Source organism: Oncorhynchus masou, chromosome 2 (assembly GCF_036934945.1).
Source record: "Oncorhynchus masou masou isolate Uvic2021 chromosome 2, UVic_Omas_1.1, whole genome shotgun sequence".
In the NCBI taxonomy this organism is placed as follows: Eukaryota; Metazoa; Chordata; class Actinopteri; order Salmoniformes; family Salmonidae; genus Oncorhynchus; species Oncorhynchus masou.
This window is the reverse complement of record NC_088213.1, coordinates 46140404-46160142: the sequence shown is the minus strand read 5'-3', so window position 1 is coordinate 46160142 and position 19739 is coordinate 46140404. Positions and strand designations below refer to the sequence as shown.

The 19739-nt window shown below is 45.7% G+C and overlaps 1 protein-coding gene across 1 annotated transcript in view; it reads right to left on the bottom strand.

The window, feature by feature from the left end:
- Positions 1-19739, bottom strand: part of LOC135506019 (SH3 and multiple ankyrin repeat domains protein 2-like) — a 162682-nt gene that overhangs the window by 103449 nt on the left and 39494 nt on the right. The window contains exon 10 of the mRNA XM_064925357.1: positions 1378-1810. Within this exon, the coding sequence (XP_064781429.1) occupies positions 1378-1810 (433 nt within the window). The remainder of the gene's footprint in view (positions 1-1377; positions 1811-19739) is intronic.

Sequence of the window (19739 nt, the reverse complement as noted above, 5' to 3'; positions counted from 1 at the left end):
TATATATATGCACATTATCGAACAAAACACACAATACATGTATAACATGATGTCCTATGAGTGCCATCTGATGGAGATCATCAAAGGTTAGTGATTCATTTTATCTATATTTCTGCTTTTGTGACTATCTTTGGCTGTGAAAAATGGCTGTGTGTGTTTTTGGATTTGGTGGTGATCTAACATAAATATATGTTGTGTTTTCGTTGTAAAACATTTTAAAAATCGGACACGATGGGTAGATTAACAAGATGTTTAACTTTCATTTGCTGTATTGGACTTGTTAATGTGTGAAAGTTAAATATTTCTTGAATTTCCCGCGCCAACTTTTCAGCTGGGGGGGTGTTCCTTTTGAGGGACTCCTATCCATAACAAGTTTTAAGAGAGTACTTGAGCACAGTCGTTCAGTTCGGCTAGGCGTCAGCTGAACTGAAACATGTTGACGCCTTTATGGGGAAATGGAGGTAGAGGATGGACTGAGAGCGGAGAGGAGAGTATGGTGGAATGAGTGGTAAGAGGGAATTAATAAAGAGGGAAAGGCTGATGGATGGAAGGAGAAGGGATTGAAGGAGATGAAGAAGTGGAGAGGACCAGAGGCAAGATGGACATGGGATTGGGAAGGATTTGGAGTGGAGGATGGAGATAAAGTGAAACTCCAATGTCCAATCCATCCTGGGTTGCAGTGTTAAACATCCGAAATAGGAAAATGACATGGCTGTCATCATGTCAGGGCAAAAGACATACTTATCCCCTCATTCCCTTTTCGCTTTCCCTTGTTTTCCATCACTCAGCATGTCTTCTCTCCTCCCGATCTTGGGCTCCCCGAGTTGCGCAGTGGTCTAAGGCACTGCATCTCGGTGCAAGAGGCGTCACTCCAGGCTGTATCACAACCGGCAGTGATTGGGAGCCCGATATGCTGGCGCACAATTTGCCCAATGTCGTCCGGGTTTGGCCGCGGTAGGCTGTCATTGTAAATAAGAATTTGTGCTTAACTGACTTGCCTAGTTAAATAAAATAATTAAATAAATATTCCCCCCTCTCGCCCATTGTTTCTCTTTGTCAAGCTCTTAACTGTTCTCTCCTTCTTTCCCTCCTCTCTCTCTCTCTCTCTCCCTTGTTCCCAGACAGAAGGAATGTGATGGACAGTGGCCGAAAGACAGTGCCATTTGTCTGTATTAATCTGTTAAGGAGGACTGTGCAGATCCAAGGTTAAGTCACCAGCAATATAAAGCCTTCAGCGTCTAATCCGCAGTGCAAACACACACACAAACATACAGCCACACACATGTACATACGCGTGTGTGTGTGTGTGTGTGTGTGTGTGTGTGTGTGTGTGTGTGTGTGTGTGTGTGTGTTTCTGCTGCTTCTCCTCCTACTGACCTGGGCTGTCTGTGCTGCGTCTGCTGTGTCTGTACATGTGTCTGCGAGTGCGGCCTGCGGGCCTCCTCTCCCAGCCGGTTGAGGGACGGGGACTGACTCCGGGGGACCACCCCCACGCTGGTACTGCGGGACCCCTGGCCCATGGTGCTAACAGTGCCATTGGGGTTCCCCTGCATCTGCTGGAGCAGCTGTGGAGAGAGGATATGGTGGGAGGTGGAGGTGGGGGGTCCGACCCCTCCGTGTTGGGGTCTGTGGTGCTGGGGGGGTCCCTGGGGCTGGGACCAGTCCTGGGGGGGCCCTTGGCTCACCGTGAGGTTGTTGTCACTGTTGGAGCGCAGTAGGACCCGGGGGGTCGCCAGGGAGCTGCCGCTGCTGCTGGTAGGGGGAAGTGCACGACGCCGCTTGGAGTATTCCGGGACCTCGTGGAAAGGCACTGGGTATGAGAGAGAGAAAGAAAGAGATCGGGACACTCATTGATTATCTAATAAACCATTTCTACCTGACCCTTGCAAGTAGTTGTCTGTGTCTTATGAGCCATTTCACTCTCTGTTCATGATCATGTCTTAGAGAGCTAGACTTTGTGGTGGAGAGACACGTGAGGAACAGAGAGGCGCTCCTACCTTTCCTTCACATCTACTGATATGGGACTAGCCTACCTGATAGGTAGGTAGAGAATGAAATGGAGAGCACTCCAAGAGATAACCTTGAATAATTAATTTATTGCCCTGCGATTTTACTCACACACGCAAGCATGTTCGCACTTACGCACTTACTTGCTTACTAACACACACGCAGACACACGAACACAGAATATCAATCACTACTTGTACGGCGATGTGTCTGATTGATTTTCTTGTTGGGAATCAGTCAAGACCTATTTTTTTCCCAAAGGCATCAATCTATCCCTTATTGTAAAACAGTTGAAACACATGCACACGCACACACACACGCACACACGCACACACACACACACTTGCCTGGGGGCGGCAGGGTAGCCTAGTGGTTAGAGCGTTGGACTAGTAACCGAAAGGTTGCAAGTTCGAATCCCCAAGCTGACAAGGTACAATTCTGTCGTTCCGCCCCTGAACAGGCAGTTAACCCACTGTTCCTAGGCCGTCATTGAAAATAAGAATTTGTTATTAACTGACTTGCCTAGTAAAATAAAGGTAAAATTAAAATGTCTGCTCTGCATTATTCAATAGTCCTGTCTGGCCCTCTCATGAAACATCCAAGTCATTATGATCTCAGTATGACGATTATTATTATTGCACTGAGTACAGCTGAGCTCCTCTGCCCCACCAGCAATGGTGTGATTGAACCATAATGGAGGGCCATGCTTATTTCCCAGTGGAGTTTCAGCATTATATCCCACTGACAAGCGTGCAACTGCGGCACTCTCGTCTCCATTCACAATTAAAGCAGTGGAGGAAGGAGCCTGCTGCAGTTGCACAAAAGACCCAACAACGATTTCAATGTGAGAAGGTGATCAACAATAGAGCTAGCATTAGCATTTGTTGTAAAACTTAGAATTACAGTAGTAGATTGGATGCTAGGATTTTGATCACGGTGGCTAAGTGTCTTACACGGTGGCTAAGTGTCTTAAATGCTAGTAGCTACAGCTAGCCACAGGTTAGCAGGTTAGACAAAGTCCTAGACCGTTTTACCATCACATCACTTTCTCTCTCCTTCACCAGGGCGTAGAGATGGAGAGACACTAATGGCTAATGAGCTAACATGCTAAGGTGCTGGCAGCTCTTCTGCCCATTAGAGGCATGTGTGTGTTTGTGTGTGTGTGTGTGTTTATATAGGGGATATGAAGCAGCCTTTGATTGAGTGCACTGGACTAGAACCACATGCATTTCACACAAACTGCGGGATTTGATACGCACACCTGAGGAAGTGTGTGTGTTTGAGAGAGAGAGAAAGAGAGAGAGAGAGAGAGAGAGAGAGAGAGAGAGCGAGAGACAGAGACAGAGACAGACAGAGAGAGAATGTGCCAGCCAGGCGTTTGGCTTTAGCAGAGACTGGAGCCATCTTAATACACCTTCACGCTACCTAACAATAACCATCAACCTGATCAATTCTAACTCAACCTCAACCAGGCTCACACTGCGTTACAAACCACATCCTGTTTAATCACTAACACATACCCTGACCACAACCACACTTGAAGTAACACTTCACCACAAGAGTGACCACAACCACAATCTTTGACCACAACCTGGACCACATTGCTATCTAACCACACCCACAACATTAACAAACCACATTCCAAACACTTACAGTAAGAGTGCACAGCTTTTGTGTGGGGAATGAAGACAGTATCCTCATGCGTGGGAGGATGCTGAACATGCTTGGCGTCACTGACATGACTACGTTACACACAAAGGCTATGAATACACCTAAATCAAGACAAATTGTAAGGACAGACACCGGAGATGAGAAGCAGTTACGGGGAGTCAACATTTAATGCGGAACAGACAGGGAACAAGACAGGAACAGCATCAGCACACAGGTATACAATGACAAATGACAAGTAATGCAGCGGCGGAGGAACAGAGATGGGGAACTGACAAAGATATAGGGGAGGTAATAAACAGATGATTGAGTCCAGGTGAGGTCCAATAATACGCTGATGCGCGTGACGGGGAAAGGCAGGTGTGTGTACTGATGGTGGAAGGAGTGCGTAATGTGTGAGAGCGGGAGCAGGCGTGACAGAACCCCCCTAGGGGCGCCACCCGGCATCCCACCTGGGCGAGCCTGACGGGATGACCGAGGCACGGATAATGGAAAAACGCTGGGCGTAGAGTCCCGACGACCCGGCAGGGGCGTGGGAGCCTGGTGAACCGGCTAAGGCGTGGGAGCCTGGCAAACCGGCAGGGGCGTGGGAGCCTGGCAAACCGGCTGAGGTGTGGGAGCCTGGCAAACCAGCAGGGAAGGTGGGAGCCTGGCGAACCAGCAAGGGCATGGCAGCCTGGCAAACCGGCTGAGGCGTGGGAGCCTGGCTAACCGGCAAGGGCGTGTGAGCCTGGTGAACCGGCAGGGGCGTGGGAGCCTGGCGAACCGGCTGAGGTGTGGGAGCCTGGCGAACCGGCAGGGGCGCGGGAGCCTGGCAAACCGGCTGAGGTGTGGGAGCCTGGCAAACCAGCAGGGAAGGTGGGAGCCTGGCGAACCAGCAAGGGCATGGCAGCCTGGCAAACCGGCTGAGGCGTGGGAGCCTGGCTAACCGGCAAGGGCGTGTGAGCCTGGTGAACCGGCAGGGGCGTGGGAGCCTGGCGAACCGGCTGAGGTGTGGGAGCCTGGCGAACCGGCAGGGGCGCGGGAGCCTGGCAAACCGGCTGAGGCGTGGGAGCCTAGCTGACCAGCAGGGGCGTTGGAGTCTGGCGAACCGGCAGGGGCGTGGGAGCCTGGCAAACCGGCTGAGGAGTGGGAGCCTAGCTAACCAGCAGAGGCATTGGAGCCTGGCGAACCGGCAGGGGCATGGGAGCCTGGCAAACCGACTGAGGCTTGGGAGCCTGGCTAACCAGCAGGGGCGTGGGAGCCTGGCAAACCGGCAGGGGTGTGGGAGCCTGGCGAACCGGCAGGGGCGTGGGAGCCTGGCGAACCGGCTGAAGATGGTGATGGCTTCTGCTTCTTATGATGGCTTCTGCATTCTGTAAGGACTGGCACCGGAGATGAGAAGCAGGTACAGGGAGTCAACATTTATGACGGAACAGAAAGGGAACAAGACAGGAGCAGCGTCAGCACACGGGTATACAACGACAAACGACAATTAACACAGCAGCGGGGAACAGAGATGGGGAACTGACAAATATAGGGGAGGTAATAAACAGGTGATTGAGTCCATGTGAATCCAATAATACACTGATGCACGTGATGGTGGAAGGCAGGTGTGCTTAATGATGGTGGAAGGAGTGCATAATGCTGGGAAGCCTAGTGCCTTTGAGCACCAGGGAGCAGGCGTGACACAAATAAAACAATACATTTTCTAAAAGAGATATTCAAATAGTAAAAATAAATAAAAAAATAACAGTGGATATGAGAGACTAATGCATTAAAATAAATACAAATAAATAGGATAAAAAAAACTGATATTATGACTAAAGGCACCTTAAGCAAGGCTACGAATGTGTCTTAAGATCTTTTAAAAAAATGATACAGTTTCTGAGGCCCTCAGATACTTCGGCAGGCTGTTCCAAAGGCCAGAACCATGGTGGCTGAAAGTATCCTCACCAAACGTTTTGATTGTGACCTTTGGAACAACTAAAAGGCCAATGCCTAGCACAACTGAGGTGCACTGGATGTAAGGAAAGGAAAGGAAAGGAAAGGAAAGGAAAGGGGGATAGCTAGTCAGGTGTAAAACTGAATGCATTCAACTGAAATGTGTCATCAGCACACAGGGAATAGCGGGTTAACTGCCTTGCTTAGGGGCAGAACAACAGATTTTTTTACCTTGTCAGCTCGGGGATTCAATCCAGCAACCTTTCGGTTACTGGCCCAATGCTCCTACTTGCCAGGCAGCATGGAGTTCAAACTTCCCCCATCCTTTGATTGGTTCTATTGTACTGGACAAACTAAATTAAGTACTTGCAAGTATTTGCCATAGTTTGACCCAGAACTGACAGTCAGACATACATGCAAGTATGCACGCACACACACACACACACACTTACACACACGCACACGCACACACACACACACACACACACACACACACACACACACACACACACACACACACACACACACACACACACACACACACACACACACACACACACACACACACACACACACACACACACACACACACACACACACACACACACACGCACGTGCACACACTCAGCTCTTAATTGTGCTCTCAATTGTGGAATGTAATAAGCACACAGACATTCCCTCTGTAGGAATAGAGAACCAATGAAAAGAGGATGACAAAACATCCAGAGATGTCTTATATAAGAGAGGAAAGCAATCAGTGTGATCTATATAATTTGCTGCTGCTCCATAATACTAAGAGAACAAAGGTCAAAGGGCGATGAGTGACCAGCTCTGGTCAGTGTCTTGCAACCAAGGGATTTGACATAATGTAGTGAAACCAATGAAATGATACCAAGCTTTGAAAGAAAACAAAACAAATGCAGCTCTCATAGATCCAGTTTGAGCATATCTCATTGAGAAATAGCATGTCAGGTGGAAGTAAAGGGTTAAGGAACCAACTGTTTTCACACACAGGCAGATGGATCCATAATGCACCCGGCAGAGCCGTTTTGGTGACGTGTATCATCCACTCATTTTGGTGGGTGTGTTTTCTCCCCCGTGGACCAGGAGAACGATAGATACACTATGTGTCTTCTCGCTGGCTATAATCTACATACAGTAGTTGATTGGTGAAGGAGACTATAAATACCTTTTGTAGAAGACCGAATCATAACACATTTATTTGGAAACCACTCAAATGCGTGCCAACGTTAAATCTATGACATAACATATAATCTATCCTACATGTTAAATAACCTCTAGCCTAAAAAGAACGACACGTAAAATTTAAAAAAAAAAAAATGTGTATAGGTGCTGCTAGTTTAAAATCAGGACGACAACGCAAATACTAAGCTATATTCGTAACATTCAAAAATGTAGACCATGTAGAATAGCTTATTGGAGCAGATGAAATTATTGAAAGTGTGCCACGCAGGGATAAACAAATATCGCCTGAGAAAGTTGAAAGTGAACGCGCAAAGGAAGAGAATCCCATCTAATTATGAGACCAAAGCAAATAAAACTTGCACCCAGACTCGTAAAGGTGATAGACCTACCTTCCTTTTTTAAGGCATTGAGAAAAGACTTCATTTTCACCCCTTCTTACACTACTCCAATATTCAGAATACCTGCATAATCAGTGCACTTTTTAAAACAGCCAAGGAAAAAAATTAAGAAATAAAATCTCAGAATCCCACGGTGGTCACAGAAGAATGTAGCAGCAGGTACCGTGGACAGCGACTGATGGAGTTTAGCGCCGGGGAAATCTGACGCCCGAGCGCAGCGCACAGGAACCCGCCTGGCAGAGGCGCGAAAGCACACTCACTGCCGCACCGCTCTCTCTCTCTCTCTCTCAGTGGAATTTTAAGGCGAACTTGACATGCTTCATTGACAAATGTTGTTAATTCATTAACATGTGATTTCAATCATTTTCTGACTGCTGCGTGGCACACTTTCCTTTTGATTTGAAACAAACTTTTCATACGTATTTGCCCATGGTGGAAGTGGCCAGAAAGTTGACACATTTTTGAGCTGAAAAAAAGATAAGCGGTTGAGCTTGATATAATTTGAAAGCTTACCAACTATTCTATTATTTTAGTTAAACAACTATGTAATTTTTAAAGCTTGTTGTAGCTTAGAATCTATTTTATATAATCTGAAGTGTTTGTGCTGTGCCAGTCATGGCTGAGACACAGTATCCTCTTGAATACATGGTGGGTGTCATTTCAATCATAGAATATAATTCATAGAATGGACCTATACCTTCAGACCCCTGCAATTTAGTGGGCACACCATTAACATTTAAATTAAATTGAAACTTTAACTTCCAATTACTACCATAAAGATGGCCGACGGTCCACCCACTTTCGAATGTCAACTTGAATGGGAATGTCTGAAGTATCCCTTTAAAACGTTCTATAACTGGATTCGAACATGCAACCTTTGGAACCCGTGACAGATGCTTACTGGAAGTCTATGAGTATAGCAGTATAGCAGGCTTGTGCATACTGGACACAGAGCCATCAACATGGTATTCATGAGTTTACCTGACTCTGGGGAAGTAGATAAAGTAGCGCCGGGGAAATCTGACGCCCGAGCGCAGCACACATTGACAAAATCCTGAAGAATCGCTTTAAAACAAAAATATCAAAGTTGTCTATCCAGCAATAGAAAATTGTTTGTGATATTTTTGTTTTAAAGGGATACATCCGGATATTGGCAATGATGCCCATTATCTACATTCCCAGAGTCAGAAAAGCTCCATGATACGATTTGTATGTCTCTGTGTCCAGTATGAAGGAAATTGGAGGAAGTTGCACAAACATGCTAGCAGACACCTATAGACTTCTAGCCACTTCCAGCTATTAAGGTAGGAATGATACAGAGAAGTAACCAAACACTTCAAAATTTGACATTTGGAACAACTTTGAAATTTGACGTTTGTTTAATTCTTGCGTGAGACCGTGAGAGCTTTTTGGGTGACGTGATGGTAAGGTGGAGTATGCAAAATGGGTCAACTTTGACCACCCCTATCTCCTGAATATTTTGGCATTCAAGTCCAAAATGTCCCTTTCCGACCACTTCTACCATGGGTAAAACATGTATGGAAGATTTTGTTGAAATAAAAAGGGGTGCAGCCAGAAAGTGATTAAAATCACATGGAACAACCATAAACACAACGTATCTGTTAATTGACTGTTTATCAATTAATATACTGTTAATTGCTCAACTTATTCACCCTCTCGACCCCAACCATGTGAAAAAAAAATTAACAGCCAATGTTTACTTTTTTAAATATTTGGGGCTATGGCAGTCAATTGCAAATTAGTCTGACATAATGGCTCACCGACATGGATGAGATGGGTGTGCTTGATACATGTGGCGTTGGAGCTTTTCAAAGTCAGGGGTTGTGGTCGACAGTGCGCCTCTGCTGTCACATCCAACATGGATCAATTTTAGGTTTTAATGCCGACAAGAGCACTGTATCTGGCTTCACACAGATATGAGCTGAAGAAGGGTAGCCTACCATGAGTTTTATAGCACTTTCAAGACAACCGGGAACACGGAAAAATATGAGGTCACTGATCTTTATGTTCGAAAGTTGTAGATCTAGGGTGTGTTTGTAAATTCAAATCTGGAGTGCAAGAGTGCGCTCAGGGCGTTCGTAAATTCAAACCGTTGTGAGATTGTCTGTTTGTAAATTCAGAGTGTTTCGCTCTCGGAGCCTTCAGAGCGCACACTGGATGTTGTGGCGGAGGAGTAGGGTTGACCCGAGCGTTCTGACCTTACAACGGCAGTCAAGCACCCAAGCTAACTGGCTAACGTTGGCTAGCTTGCAAGCTACTTCCAGACACAAATGAGAAAACACCTCATTCTGACCATTTTACTCACCCTAGCAGAGCAGGTTAGGCTGTTTTCATGTTATCTAGAGCATTGGTGACAGTGACTGTGCTGCTGACAATTTAATTATGCCTTTTTGCCAATGATTACTGACACCGGCCATATTAAACTTGTGTTGAGCGTTCGTAAATTCATCAGTTATTCTGCGCTCAAATCAAACTGTATTTGTCGCATACACATGGTTAGCAGATGTTAACACGAGTGTAGCGAAATGCTTGTCCTTCTAGTTCCGACAATGCAGTAATATCCAACGAGTAATATAACCTAACAATTTCACAACAATTGCCTTAAACACACAAGTTTAAAAGAATGAATAAGAATATGTACATTAAAAAAATATATTAATAAGTGATAGTATAGAACGGCATAAGCAAGATGCAGTGGCTGGTATAGAGTACAGTATATACATATGAGATGAGTAATGTAGGGTATGTAAACATATACAAGTGGCATTGTTTAAAGTGGCTTGTGATACATTACATCAAGATGGCAAGATGCAGTAGATGGTATAGAGTACAGTATATACATATGAGATGAGTAATGTAGGGTATGTAAACATTATATGAAGTGGCACTCAGACGAGAGTCTTTTGTTAAGACATTTAACCATAACAATTAACCATAATCCCAGTTCATGACGTTGAACTGGGTCTTCCAAATGGACAATGACCCCAAGCATACTTCCAAAGTTGTGAGAAAATGGCTTAAGAACAAAGCCCTGACCTCAATCCCATAGAAAATTTGTTGGCAGAACTGAAAAAGTGTGTGCGAACAAGGAGGCCTATAAACCTGACTCAGTTACACCAGCTCTTTCATGTGGAATGGGCCAAAATTCACCCAACATGTGGGAAGCTTGTGGAAGGCTACCCGAAATGTTTGACCCAAGTTAAACAATTTAAAGGCAAGGCTACCAAATACTAATTGAGTGTATGTAAACTCCTGACCCACTGGGAATGTGATGAAAGAAATAAAAGCTGAAATAAATAATTATCTCGATTATTATTCTGACATTTCACGTTCTTAAAATTACCTGACCTAAAACGGGAAATTTTTACTCGGATTAAATGTCAGGAATTGTGAACTGAGTTTAAATATACTTGGCTAAGGTGCATGTAAATTTCCGACTTCATTTGTAGATGAAGTTTTCCATTTTTAACAGATTGACCAATGAAGAGAACAGGTGTCACAATCTTCCTCCTCTTCATCTGAAGAGGAGAGGCGAGAAGGATCAGAGGACCAAAATGCGGCATGGTATGTGTTCATGATGAATGTTTAATTAAAGAAAGAACTGAACACTGAATACAAAAACAACAAATAAAGACTGTGAAGCTATCATAAGGACTGTGCTGACACAAGCAACTAACATAGACAATCACCCACAAACAAACAGTGCAACCCAGGCCACCTAAGTATGATTCTCAATCAGAGACAACTAATGACACCTGCTCTGATTGAGAACCATACTAGGCCGAAACATAGAAATCCCCAAATCATAGAAAATCAAACATAGACTGCCTACCCCAACTCACGCCCTGACCATACTAAATAATGAATACCAAACAAAGGAAATAAAGGTCAGAACGTGACAGTACCCTCCCCAAAGGTGCGGACTCCGGCCGCAAAACCTTAACCTATAGGGGAGGGTCTGGGTGGGCGTCTGTCCACGGTGGCGGCTCTGGCGCGGGACGCGGACCCCACTTCACCATAGTCTTAGTCCGCCTCATTGTCCGCCTCCGTGGCTTCCTAACCATGGCAACCCTTCTCAATGACCCTACTGGACAGAGGAGCAGCTCGGGACAGAGGAGCAGCAGCTCGGGACAGAGGGGCGGCAGCTCGGGACAGAGGGGCGGAAGCTCGGGACAGAGGGGCGGAAGCTCTGGCAGCTCGGTACAGAGGGGCTCTGGCGCCTCTGGGCTGATGGGAGACTCCGGCAGCGCTGGAGAGGAGGGAGACTCCGGCAGCGCCGGACAGGCGGGAGACTCCGGCAGCGCCGGACAGGCGGGAGAATCCGGCAGCGCTGGACATGCGGCAGACTCCGGCAGCGCCGGACAGGTGGGACCACTTGTAGGGAGGAGACAGAGACAGCCTGGTGCGTGGGGCTGCTGGGGAGACCTCCAGGAGGCCTGGTGTTAGGAGGAGGCACCTGAAGGACCGGGCTGTGGGGGAGCACTGGAGCTCTGGTGCGCAGCCTTTGCACCACTCCCCCAGGCTGGATCACTGCTCTAGCCCGGACCCTCCAGAGTGCAGGCACAGGTTGAACTGGGCTATGGGTAAGCACGTGAGATCTAGTGCCTACTACGCGCACCTCTCCCTTAGGCTCCACTCCCACATTTGCCCGGCACGAGCGGAGCGCAGGCATAGGACGCACTGCACACTCCCAGCGCCCCGGAGACACAGCACGCAGAGCCGGCACAGGATACATTGATTATTGTTCATGCCGAAGGCTAATCAAAGTTCATTTGTCACGTGTGCCGAATACAACCGGTATACAACAGGTAGACCTTACAGTGAAATGCTTACTTACAGGCTCTAACCAATTGCGCAAAAAAGGCATTAGGTGAACAATAGGTAGGCAAAGAAATAAAACAACAGTAAAAAGACAGATTATATACAGTGCAGTCGTGGCCAAAAGTTTTGAGAATGACACAAATACTAATTTCCACAAAGTTTGCTGCTTCAGTGTCTTTAGATATTCTTGTCAGATGTTACTATGGAATAGTGAAGTATAATTACAAGCATTTCATAAGTGTCAAAGGCTTTGATTGACAATTACACAAAGTTGATGCAAAAAGTCAATATTTGCAGTGATGAACCTTCTTTTTCAAGACCTCTGCAAACCGCCCTGGCATGCTGTCAATTAACTTCTGGGCCACATCCTGACTGATGGCAGCCCATTCTTGCATAATCAATGCTTGGAGTTTGTCAGAATTTGTGGCTTTTTGTTTGTCCACCCACCTCTTGAGGATTGACCACAAGTTCTCAATGGGATTAAGGTCTGGTGAGTTTCCTGGCCATGGACCCAAAATATCGATGTTTTGTTCCACGAGCCACTTAGTTATCACTTTTGCCTCGTGGCAAGTTGCTCCATCATGCTGGAAATGGCATTGTCTATCACCAAACTGTTGCTGGACGGTTGGGAGACGTTGCTCTCGGAGGATGTGTTGGTACCATTCTTTATTCATGGCTGTGTTCTTAGGCACAATTGTGAGTGAGCCCACTCCCTTGGCTGAGAAGCAACCCCACACTTGAATGGTCTCAGGATGCTTTACTGTTGGCATGACACAGGACTGATGGTAGCGCTCAACTTGTCTTCTCCGGACAAGGTTTTTTACGGATGCCCCCAACAATCGGAAAGGGGATTCATCAGAGAAAATGACTTTACCCTCGTCCTCAGCAGTCCAATCCCTGGACCTTTTGCAGAATATCAGTCTGTTCCTGATGTGTTTCCTGGAGAGAAGTGAGTTCTTTGCTGCCCTTCTTAACACCAGGCCATCCTCCAAAAGTCTTCGCCTCACAGTACGTGCTGATGCACTCAAACCTGCCTGCTGCCATTCCTGAGCAAGCTCTGTACTGGTGGTGCCCCAATCCTGCAGATGAATCAACTTTAGGAGACGGTCCTGGTGCTTGCAGAACTTTCTTGGGTGCCCTGAAGCCTTCTTCACAACAATTGAACCGCTCTCCTTGAAGTTTTTGATGATCCGATAAATGGTTGATTTACAGTGCCTTGCGAAAGTATTCAGCCCCCTTGAACTTTGCGACTTTTTGCCACATTTCAGGCGTCAAACATAAAGATATAAAACTGTATTTTTTGTGAAGAATCAACAACAAGTGGGACACAATCATGAAGTGGAACTACATTTATTGGATATTTCAAACTTTTTTAACAAATCAAAAACTGACAAATTGGGCGTGCAAAATTATTCAGCCCCCTTAAGTTAATATTTTGTAGCGCCACCTTTTGCTGCGATTACAGCTGTAAGTCGCTTGGGGTATGTCTCTATCAGTTTTGCACATCGTGAGACTGATTTTTTTCCCATTCCTCCTTGCAAAACAGCTCGAGCTCAGTGAGGTTGGATGGAGAGCATTTGTGAACAGCAGTTTTACTTCTTTCAACAGATTCTCGATTGGATTCAGGTCTGGACTTTGACTTGGCCATTCTAACACCTGGATATGTTTATTTTTTAACCATTCCATTGTAGATTTTGTTTATGATTTGGATCATTGTCTTGTTGGAAGACAAATCTCCGTCCCAGTCTCAGGTCTTTTGCAGACTCCATTAGGTTTTCTTCCAGAATGGTCCTGTATTTGGCTCCATCCATCTTCCCATCAATTTTAACCATCTTCCCTGTCCCTGCTGAAGAAAAGCAGGCCCAAACCATGATGCTGCCACCACCATGTTTGACAGTGGGGATGGTGTTCAGGATGATGAGCTGTGTTGCTTTTACGCCAAACATAACGTTTTGCATTGTTGCCAAAAAGTTCAATTTTGGTTTCATCTGACCAGAGCACCTTCTTCCACATGTTTGGTGTGTCTCCCAGGTGGCTTGTGGCAAACTTTAAACAACACTTTTTATGGATATCTTTAAGAAATGGCTTTCTTCTTGCCACTCTTCCATAAAGGCCAGATTTGTGCAATATACGACTGATTGTTGTCCTATGGACAGAGTCTCCCACCTCAGCTGTAGATCTCTGCAGTTCATCATGGGCCTCTTGGCTGCATCTCTGATCAGCCTTCTCCTTGTATGAGCTGAAAGTTTAGAGGGACGGCCAGGTCTTGGTAGATTTGCAGTGGTCTGATACTCCTTCCATTTCAATATTATCGCTTGCACAGTGCTCCTTGGGATGTTTAAAGCTTGGGAAATCTTTTTGTATCCAAATCCGGCTTTAAACTTCTTCACAACAGTATCTCGGACCTGCCTGGTGTGTTCCTTGTTCTTCATGATGCTCTCTGCGCTTTATAACAGACCTCTGAGACTATCACAGTGCAGGTGCATTTATACAGAGACTTGATTACACACAGGTGGATTGTATTTATCATCATTAGCCATTTAGGTCAGCATTGGATCATTCATAGATCCTCACTGAACTTCTGGAGAGAGTTTGCTGCACTGAAAGTAAAGGGGCTGAATAATTTTGCACGCCCAATTTTTCAGTTTTTGATTTGTTAAAAAAGTTTGAAATATCCAATAAATGTCGTTCCACTTCATGATTGTGTCCCACTTGTTGTTGATTCTTCACAAAAAATACAGTTTTATATCTTTATGTTTGAAGCCTGAAATGTGGCAAAAGGTCGCAAAGTTCAAGGGGGCCGAATACTTTCGCAAGGCACTGTAGGTGCAATCTTACTGGCAGCAATATCCTTGCCTGTGAAGCCCTTTTTGTGCAAAGCAATGATGACGGCATGTGTTTCCTTGCAGGTAACCATGGTTGACAGAGGAAGAACAGTGATTCCAAGCACCACCCTCATTTTTAAGCATTTTGATGTCTGTTATTCAAACTCAATCAGCATGACAGAGTGATCTCCGGCCTTGTCCTCGTCAACACTCACACCTGTGTTAACGAGAGAATCACTGACATGATATCAGCTGGTCCTTTTGTGGCAAGGCTGAAATGCGGTGGAAATGTTTTTTTGGGATTCAGTTCATTTGCATGGCAAAGAGGGACGTTGCGATTAATTGCAATTCATCTGATCACTCTTCATAACATTCTGGAGTATATGCAAATTCCCATCATACAAACTGAGGCAGCAGACTTTGTGAAAATTAATATTTGTGTCATTCTCAAAACCTTTGGCCACGACTGTACATATCCCAACATATCCCGATGAGAAGCCTTTTTGTCCTAGACTTGGCACTCCGGTACCGCTTGCCATGTGGTAGTAGTGAGAACAGTCTATGACTAGGGTGGCTGGGGTCTTTGACAATTTTTAGGGCCTTCCTCTGACACCGCCTGGTGTATAGGTCCTTTCAAAGCAATTAATGGCTACAGACGTGAGTGCTACTAGTCTTTAGTCATTTAGGCAATTGGCCTTTGTATTCTTGGGCACAGGGACTATGGTGGTTTGTTGGCATGTTGGCATTACAGACTCAATCAGGGACATGTTGAAAATGTCAGTGAAGACACATGCCAGTTGGTCAGCACATGCCCGGAGCACACATCCTGGTTATCTGTCTGGCCCCGCAGCCTTGTGTATGTTGACCTGTTTAAATGTCTTACTCATGTCGGCTACGGAGAGCGTGATCACACAGTCGTCCGGAACAGCTGATGCTCTCATGCATACCTCAGTGATGCTTGCCTCGAAGCAAGCATAGAAGTGATTTAGCTCGTCTGGTAGGTTTCTGTCACTGGGCAGCTCGTGGCTGTGCTTCCCTTTGTAATCTGTAATAGTTTGCAAGCCCTGCCACATAAGACAAGTGTCGGAGCCGGTGTCGTATGATTCAATCTTAGCCCTTTATTGACGCTTTGCCTGTTTGATGGTTCGCCGCAGGGCATAGCAAGATTTATTGTAAGCTTCCGGGTTTGAGTCCCGCACCTTGAAAGCGGCAGCTCTACCCTTTAGCTCAGTGCGAATGTTGCCTGTATTCCATGGGTTCTGGTTAGGGTATGTGCGTACAGTCACTGTGGGGACGATGTCCTCAATGCACTTATTGATAAAGTCAGTGACTGATGTGGTGTACTCCTCAATGCCAGTGGAAGGATCCCGGAACATGTTCCAGTCTGTGATAGCAAAACAGTCCTGTAGCTTAGCATCTGCTTCATCTGACCACTTTTTTATAGACCGAGTCACTGGTCCTTCCTGCTTTATTTTTTTGCTTTTAAGCAGGAAACAGGAGGATAAAGTTGTGGTTGGATTTACCAAATGGAGGGCGAGGGAGAGCTTTGCATGCATCTCTGTGTGTGGAGTACAGGTGATCTACATTTCTTTCCCCTCTGGTTGCACATTTAACATGTTGATAGAAATTTGGTAGAACTGATTTAAGTTTCCCTGCATTAAAGTCTCCGGCCACTAGGAGCACCGCCTCTGGGTGAGTGGTTTCCTGTTTGCTTATTTCCTTATACAGCTGACTGAGTGAGTTCTTAGTGCCAGCATTTGCCTGTGGTGGTAAATAAACAGCTACGAAAAGTATAGCTGAAAACTCGAGGCAAATAGCGTGGCCTGCAATTTATCATAGTATTCTCTACTTCAGGCGAGCAAAATCCAGAGACTTCCTTAGATTTTGTGCACCAGCTGTTGTTTACAAATATGCTGTTCTATCTTGCTGGTGCAGCGTATATCCCGCTAGCTGAATATCCATGTCGTCATTCAGCCACGAGTTCGTGAAACATAAGATATTACAGTTTTTCAGGTCCCGCTGGTAGGATATTTGGCGAGTAGTATTGACGGTAACGGCAGCTTTCCCACTCTCCTTTTTTCCTGGGTCCTGACCAGGCATCTGGCTCATTGTCCTCTGTACCTGCATTGCTTCCTCTTGCAAATAACGGGGATGTTGGCCCTGTCGGGTAATTGGAGAATGTCTTGTGTGTCTTGCTTGTTGAAGAAAAAATCTTTGTCTAATCCGAGTTGAGTGATCACTGTTCTGATATCCAGAAGCTCTTTTCTGCCATAAGATACGGTTGCAGAAACATTATGTACAAAATAAGTTACAAATAAAGTGAAAACCCCCCACATTGATTGGGCGCCCGTAAAACTGCTTCCATTTCTTCTGGCGCCATTTACTTAAGTCCAAAGCAGAGAAGGCCGTATTAAGACAGATTTAGACATTGCAAACAATTTAACAGTTCCATTTCATGTTACGCTGATCATATAAATGATTTGTTATAATTTGCAATTATTTATCCCGGGAAAAGGGAATGGGTTTGGGCGGGAAAACCCGGTAAATCTCTGTAACCCGGTTCCCGCCATTAAACCCTAAACCACACCCACCACAACATACGTGTTCCACTGCAGCAAACTAGGACACACAATACACTTCTCAACCTGCCGCTCAACAGCAGGAAGTTTGCTCCCCACTTCCTATCATCTTCCTGCGGCTGCCTGTTTTTAGTCTCCTCTAAATCCCATTACTATAGGGCACTCTCTGGCTGTCTCAACAAAAGCTGTGTAGAACAGGCAGCGGTGAACCGTGTCACCAGCTACTCAGAGCCACGCAGGCTGTGTTTGTTCTTTAATTAGGGAGACTGGATTAGCTAGTCAGTGACATTAAGACAAGAATGCATTACCATAGTACACTAAGGAGGAGACATAAGACTCCTTTGAACTGATATAAGTGCATTATTAAATTACGTCATGGCCCTGCATGAGTATGCCATGTTGCCGCTGAGCATTGGTTGAGTGGGTGTTTGGTTCTGTGTGTTTAGTTGAGTGTTTGCTGGGATGGCCAGTTGTGTGCTAAGGAGTGTGTTGAGTGTGTGTGTGTGTGTGTGTGTGTGTGTGTCTCTGTGTGCATGTGTGTGTATGAAGCACACATTGTGTATCTGTGTGTTTGATTTGGCCACCATGGCGGATTATCACACTCTTGCAGCGTGAGGTCTAACACACACATCTGTCAATCATTCTTAGAGAGGCTTACCGGCAGAATGGGAAAAAACTGACTGGATTTAAGAAACAGATTTACTAGCCTATCTACCAAAGCAGTGTGTCTGGACACATTCACTCGCGCCTAGTTACTAAAGCACTGATCGATTGGACACATTGCACACTAACTTCTATCTCAATTTAACCCCCTTCCTAGCTCTACTTACTACCCCCTCGATCTACGTATACCCCTCACCATCTTTATTTGCCACCAATCTCTGCTAAACTTCTCCTGGGGTGCTGCTCTGTGGCTGACCATGTTGCTGTGTGAGATAGATATGAGGATATGGATAACTTTTGTGCTAAATGTGTTTTTGGCATATGCCAACTCTCCCTGAGAAACCCTCGGAGAGTGAAGTCACATCCAGGATGCTCATTATCCAGCGACCCTAGAGCCTTGCTCAAGGGCACATGGGCAGATTTTTCACCTTGTCAGCTTGTGGATTCAAACTAGCGACCTTGCGGTTTTCTGGCCCAGGAGAACTGTATCAGTAAAAATACGAATTTCTGTGAAAAGGGACAATAAAGTCCTATCTTTCTACTACATCCCTCTCTATCGCTACAGCACTTATTTCTCCTCCCTATCTCCATCTACAGTATTGTCACACCCTGATCTGTTTCACCTGTCTTTCTGATTGTCTCCAACCCCTCCAGGTTTCGCCCATCTTCCCCATTATCCCCTGTGTATTATATACTTGTGTTCTATGTGTGTCTGTTGCCAGTTCGTTTTGTTTGTCAAGCTTGCCAGTGTTTGTCCTGCCAGCTCCATTTTATCCCCAGCCTCTCTTTTTCTCGCCCTCCAGGTTTTTGACCCTGGCCTGTCCCGTCTCTGTACCCGCCTGCCTGACCACTCTGCCTGCCGCTGACCCTGAGCCTGCCTGCTGACCTGTGCACTTGCCACATCTCTGGATTATTGACCCCTGCCTGCCTGGATCTGTCTCTTTGCCTGCCCCTTGGACCATTAAACCATTGTTTATTCAACGTGTCTGCACCTGGGTCTCCTTGATTCCTGATAGTATAGTTGGAAAGGGGTAATACTTCTTTTTCTACAACATCTCTCCACCACCCCTATCTCCTTTATCTCCAATTATCCACTCCATATAGCTTTCCTTCAAACTGGGAATTGTACCTCTGCCCAAATTTCTCTTACCATTTGGAGCATCAGCCAAATGCCATAGTCTTTTAATGATTAGCACACAAGCCCTGATGCCATGGTAACCTGGTTGCTGGTTCGTAGTGTGTTGCTTTCACGAGGAGCAAGAGTCGGCTGACTCAAAGAGATGAACACTACGAGACTCACATGCACACGTGCAAATGAACACACAATCACATGCATGACACACATTTATGGTTTTTGACGCTTCACTCAGATTTAGGTTCTGTGAGTTTATGTCTTGTACAGAACATGTGGATATTCCTAAGCCTCTATGACTACATTACACACATCCCAATGCTATTCTCATTACTCCCACCATTATCTGTGCCATTACTATGGATGTAGGTCACACACACACACACACACACACGCACAGACACACACATTTGGGAATTCTCTCTATAGGCTGAGCTAAAGAATGACGCCTCGTCCTTCGAGGAGCATCATTTCTGCTCTATCCATCTATAATTCA